Below are 6,000 nucleotides of genomic sequence, written 5' to 3'. Positions count from 1 at the left end.
TCCTATGGACTACTTTGAAAGTTATGGATGTTTGTCTTCACCCATATTTACATTTTTGTTTACTTTTCATACTTTGAGTATGGGTGGTGTGCACTGTCCTGTATGCACAGAGAGAAAATACAGAATGTATTCTGCACTGATAGCAGTCTTGATGAAGCCCATTAGTTTGAGTGTCCAGGCACTCAATACCCGCAACAGGTGAATCCCACTTGTCACATAGCTTAGTTCAGAACACGCACCGATGTGGTCTGGCATTGGTACACAAGAGCTGTTGAATATACACCTGATCCAGTGCTAACCCCTAAATATAACCCAAGGACCGAAATCATTTCAGCACACAACAATTTTAATAGAAACAGGGCCCATCACACTTTACCCATTAGATCCTTGGAGAACGGGCGCTGGATTAGGTTTTTTTTTTATTTTTGTCAGTTTTGTATTCACAACTATAATTTCCTAGTTATTCATCATTTCTTCTATCTCCTCTGGTCGACGGACCATTAGTTGCTAGTTTTAGTGATTTTGGCAAATCCCAACTGTTTATCACTATAAAATAACCACAGACTCTGGCTTCAAGTTAATCATTTTATCTCAATTTTTCAAGATGCAGTGTCATTAGAAATACAGTGCCACACAACTCACACATGTAAAATTCCCAAAACAGTGCATATAATTGTGACCCAAAAATCATGTCAAAGCGGAAGCTCATAGATACAGAGAGGATAGTAACAAAATTACAGCAAACATAATATACATAGAGAAATTTCAATAGAGAATGCTTAATGATATCTTACCCATTAGAAAAGAATAGGAAACCCACTTCCCTGGCCAAGGTTGTGGCGGTTGTCTCCTGTGATAGGCTCAGAAGACAAATATTATAGGACAGGTTCCACAGATAACTCTAAACTTACTTAGAAAAATGTTTTCTCATCTATCTCACTAATTCTCTGCTCCTTGGACGCAGTCTCCACCCAAAGCACTCCCGAAACTCATCTTGGACCTAAGTCTGTAGAACGTGTCACAGTTTCTGACAACGTGCGGTGTATGACCTAACTGTGGACCCCAGTAATATCCTAATTCTTGGCTTCCAGACACAGATTTGTTTCAATCTTACAGCTATTGGTTGGCCAGGGGGGAAGAAACATCTCACCACCAGGTTCTCATCAATAACCCACCCAAACTGGTTCCTAATGTGAGTAAATTATTTATTTTATTTTATTTTTATTTGCAAGCTTATACCGCGCTGGGAATCGACTCCCTAGGGAGTATCTCCGCGCCATTGGCAACGTCAGAAAGCAAATAGCCCTGTCATGTGTAACTATAGTACTACAAGTATTAATAGTTGAATAAAAAAGTTTTTAGTTTTTTCCTGAAAGGAAGATGATCCCTGCAAGCTCTGATTTCCAGTGGGAGTTCGTTCCAGAGTTTCGGGCCGGCCACTGACAGGGCTCTACCACCTTGTCGTGATTTCCAGAATCTGGGGACACATAGTAGTTCATTGTCTCCAGATCTCAGAGTTCTTACGGGAGTATATGGGGAAAATTTCCCTGTTAAGATCTCCGGGCCATTACCAGACAGGCACTTATGGATAGTGCAACAGGTTTTAAACAGCACTCTCTGTTTTATAGTAAGCCAGTGGAGTTTTTTTAAAATTGATACAATGTCTATCTTTATTGTTATACATTTTTATATTCAAAACAATTTAATACATGTTTTATTTCAACTTCCGCGTTGAAGTCACAAAAAGTTCATGGCGATGCAGGTTCCCACGAACACATGTATTTCACTTGACACTAGACAATAGAGTTTCGATCAGCTCGGCCATGACCAAAGTTCAGCTTGACTGTGTAGGTCTTCTGTCAATTTTCACGCAGGCGCACTTCTCTTTGGCTCATCACACAACTGCTTTCACTATATCAAGTTGCAGGGGCAGCCATTTTTCAATGGGCACCTGTTGACTAAAATAGGCAAACACAAGAAAGTATTTAGTTATAATAATGAAACCACATTCTGTTCACCACCCACCATTCTAATAACCCATGTTATTTATTACCTAGCATTTGCGACTAGATAAAAGCAATTGTACTGTTAATTCTGCACAATGTGCAAAATGTGCAATGTACAACATAGCACAACCATGCACTAGAGTTAAATTTCCATGCGGAAACAACAAATACATGCTCATAGCTTCATGCTCTAGTATATTAGTTGCTTCAATAGGCAAAAAGCATTTCCCCAATTTCGTGTTGGATGCAATGTTGATTAATTCCACACAATTAGTCTATTATAATGGGGTACTTAATTTCATGAAGGTGCTTTTTTGCAAACCTCACTCCATCACACTCATCAGCAAAAATCAGCGAGCCTTCAACCTCCTTGCACAGGCATACACCTGCACACCCACACATGTCCGTCATGCTCCAACAACAACTCCAACCACCCTAGCAAACGTCACATAATACACCAAACCAGCATCACAATAAACACTTGCATGCATGCTCCTCAGCATCCACTCACTCATCAAAAATGCCACAGGGGCCTGGGACCTACTCAGCAACGATGTGCCAGACCTCCTCTTCCTCATGGAAACCAGACTCAACCCTGCTTTGGCACCCAACATCTCTGTGGCTATCTCATCAGATGACAAGATCGGATAACAGGACTGCCTTCACAGGCCAGGAGAACTTGCAATCCTCCAAAAGGACATCTTCAAATGCACCACATCTATGGGCATCAACACCCTCTTCATGAAATACGCGCACTTAAGACTACAAACTAAAAAAATTTCATCCTAAAAGGCACCCTCGCATATCGACCACCAGTTCCATTAACCAATTTCAGCAACTTCATCACAGACTTCATTGCTCCCCTCACCATCAACTCCAAGGATTTTGTGTTACTCGGCATCCACAACTTCCACATCAAGGACACAGCGTACACCTGCTCTACAGCCTTCCGCAAAAGACAAAATCGGACTAACCCAGCTTTTTAATGACCTAACACACATCGCAGGACATACTCTGGATCCAATCTTCGTCACTAGCAACAGGATCAGACACCTCACCGCTCATGTGGATGGACTAATCCATCATACACTTCCACATCAATGCACCACGAGTCAACACATCCACCAGCATCAACCTACCCAGATGGAATTGGTCCAAAGTAACAGAGGCATATTGTCTCAACGCCCTAAAAACTGACCAACCCAATACCACCAACGACCTCCACAAAGATGTCATCAACTTTAAAGAATGGATCAAGAACTGCGCAGACGGAGGAGGAGCTTCGCGCGCATCCGAGATGGCCGCGTGAGAACAGGGCTCCTGGGACCCTCGCCACCTCCCGCATCTATCCTGAATTTTATCCTGACCACGAAGACGGGTTATTGAAGACGCAACCCAGCTGATATAATAGCTGATTTCAAAAATTGATTTTGGCTCCGGGAACCGCAACTACGATACTTTGAACTTTTGTGGCCTGCTCCATGGAGCTACCCGGGGCTCGAGTCGTTATGGTGTCCAGGCAGTAGTCGAACAACAACGGCCTGCGGGGCTCTGTTCACAACCTCGGAGTTAACTTTCGGTTTTGTTTTTGGTTCCTCGGCCTCCTCCTATCTCAAGATCGCTCTGATAGCCCGGGATGCAGCCGGACCCCGCAGCTCATCATGTGCCAACTGCTGAGTGTTTTTGGTTGTGGTGCTATCCTGCTGACATTCGCTTTTGGAGATCCCGGTGGGTGCATCGTGTGGAGCCATTTTTACCAGGTCTCAAAGGCCCCTCTGGGGCGCAGCACCCACTATGGCGGGCAAACCCGATAGCAAGAAATGAAAGACTAAGACCATTCACCGGGGGTACCATTTAATCGAAGGTTATGGATCGCTATACTCATCCTAAGGGGTCCCCCCGTGGGGCGAGTAGATCTCTGGAAGAGGCGGGTGATTTGACTCTACAGGATGTCATGGGCGCCATCGCTAGCATGAAGACCTCCATTGGCCAGCAATATGAGGCTCTGGCCCTCAAGCTTGACACTGTGGGAATCGACGTCAATTTGATCAGGGTGGACTTATCAAAGACTAACGAAAAGGTCAAATCCTTAGATTTGAAGACCTCCAGCCTTACGACTGTTGTGTCCGATTTACAGACGGAGGTTCGCAACCTACGATCCTCCAATGATCTCTTTGCTCGTCGGCTGGAGGATTTTGAAAGTCGGGCCAGACGCAATAACGTACGTATTATTGGGGTCCCTGAAAAATCGGAAGAACCTGTTGCAGATCTCCTTGTGGAGGACCTCATCCTAAATCATCTTCCCCCAAAGGCCTGAGCAACTTCTTTGCGGTGGAACGTGCACACAGAGCGCCGGGTGGGAAGCCGAAACAGGGTGCCCCTCCGCGCCCTATCATCGCCAGGATTTTCAACTTCAGGGATAGAGACGCTATCCTGCAGGCATCACGGGTGGGAGGCCCCACGAAGTTCAAAAAAACTACGGTGAGCTTCTACCCGGACTTCACCCAGTTCATTTAGAAGCAAAGGATGGGGTTTCAGGGGGTGAAGCGACGACTGAGGGACATGGGTATGAAATACGCAATGCTCTTTCCAACTCGGCAGCGTGTTGAATACGAGGATCGGACGTTTTTCTTTGACCGCCCTGAGAGAGTGAGTGACTGGCTTGATACCTTGCCTACGCAGCGTGATCGCACGGAACATTCTGGAGGAGCTGAAGGTGGCCCGTTGGAGCAAGAATGAGAAACGACTTCTGGTTTCCGGACATTGTGCATAACTTGCAGCTGTGGTTCGATTACTTTTACACTTTCGTCACTTATGGTGGTATACCCAGGGGTGGTGGGGGGAATGGGACTCTTTCCACCTTTGGGTTTCTTTTTGTAGAATAGTTCATGTTAGGGCGACAGGCACACTGCAAGTTGTGGTTGCTTTTGAGTCTAACGCAGGGGTGCAGGGTGGGGGGGGTTGTATCGGGTATTTGTTGGGGGGTGGGAGGGGTTTGGGTGTGTTTAATTTTTTCTCAAGGCAACGTATTGTTTTACTTCTTGATCTGGGTGTTGTGTTCCCTATGGGGTGGGTTCTGCATTCACTTTTGGGATGGGGGTAGGGGGTTGAAGTTACTGTGTTGGAATGTTAACGGGTTGGGAGATAGGATAAAACGTGGGGTAGTGTTGCAGCTGCTGAGGCGCCTCTCCCCTGATGTAGTGTTACTGCAAGAGACACATCTGATCGGTAACACATGCCATGCTATGAATCGGCGAGGATATCGTCTTGCTGCACACTCCGGATTCATTACTGGTTCTAGGGGGGTGGGTATTCTAGTTAAGAGCTCCCTCCCACTGAAGATAGACGACATACTCCTCGATGATAGGGGGCGCTATGCTGCTCTCACTGGTAGGTGGGAGGGGAGGAATATTTCACTGCTTTCTGTATATATCCCACCTGGTCTACAGACTACGACTTTTGCTGATTTGGGAGAGTAATTCTGGGGCTTCCAAATGGCATTCTAGTGATGGGTGGAGATTTCAATTCTGTCGTCTCTGGTAGGGAGGACCGTTACCCCCCCAGGGACCTCACAAGATCACAGTCTTGGCTGAGTGGCTTTCTGGAGGCGCTGGGACTGGTAGATTGTTGGAGGCTGCTGCATCCGGGACAGGCGCAATACACCTTCCACTCTGGTGCTCACGGTAGTCATTCTAGACTTGACTATACCTTGATGCAGGCATCACAGGCCTTGTTAGTTAGGGAAGTTAGACACCTGGCTCGGGGTATTTCAGATCACTCCCCACTGTGGCTTTTGATGGACACCAAGATGGGGGCTGAGGGTCGAGTGGCCCCGATTAATCCTTGGTATCTCCGCAACCCCAAAACCCGGGCAGAGTTGGTCAAGTCTCTGGATCAGTATTTTGCTGAGAATGTGTGGTCTGTGTCCTCTTCTGTTTCACTGTGGGAGGCTTTCAAGACGGTTATCCGTGGACAGGCGTTATCATTAATCGCT

The 6,000-nt window shown here is 46.2% G+C and overlaps 1 protein-coding gene across 1 annotated transcript in view; it reads right to left on the bottom strand.

Moving 5' to 3' along the window:
• Nucleotides 1-571: 571 nt before the first annotated feature.
• Nucleotides 572-6,000, bottom strand: part of LOC144772074 (ecto-ADP-ribosyltransferase 5-like) — a 77,240-nt gene continuing 71,811 nt past the window's right edge. The window contains exon 4 of the mRNA XM_078656259.1: nucleotides 572-1,958. Within this exon, the coding sequence (XP_078512385.1) occupies nucleotides 1,912-1,958 (47 nt within the window). The 3' untranslated portion in view covers nucleotides 572-1,911. The remainder of the gene's footprint in view (nucleotides 1,959-6,000) is intronic.

The sequence above is a fragment of the Lissotriton helveticus genome, chromosome 8 (assembly GCF_964261635.1).
Source record: "Lissotriton helveticus chromosome 8, aLisHel1.1, whole genome shotgun sequence".
Classification (NCBI taxonomy): Eukaryota; Metazoa; Chordata; class Amphibia; order Caudata; family Salamandridae; genus Lissotriton; species Lissotriton helveticus.
Note: the sequence above shows the minus strand (reverse complement) of the source record. Positions and strands in the feature narration are given on the sequence as shown.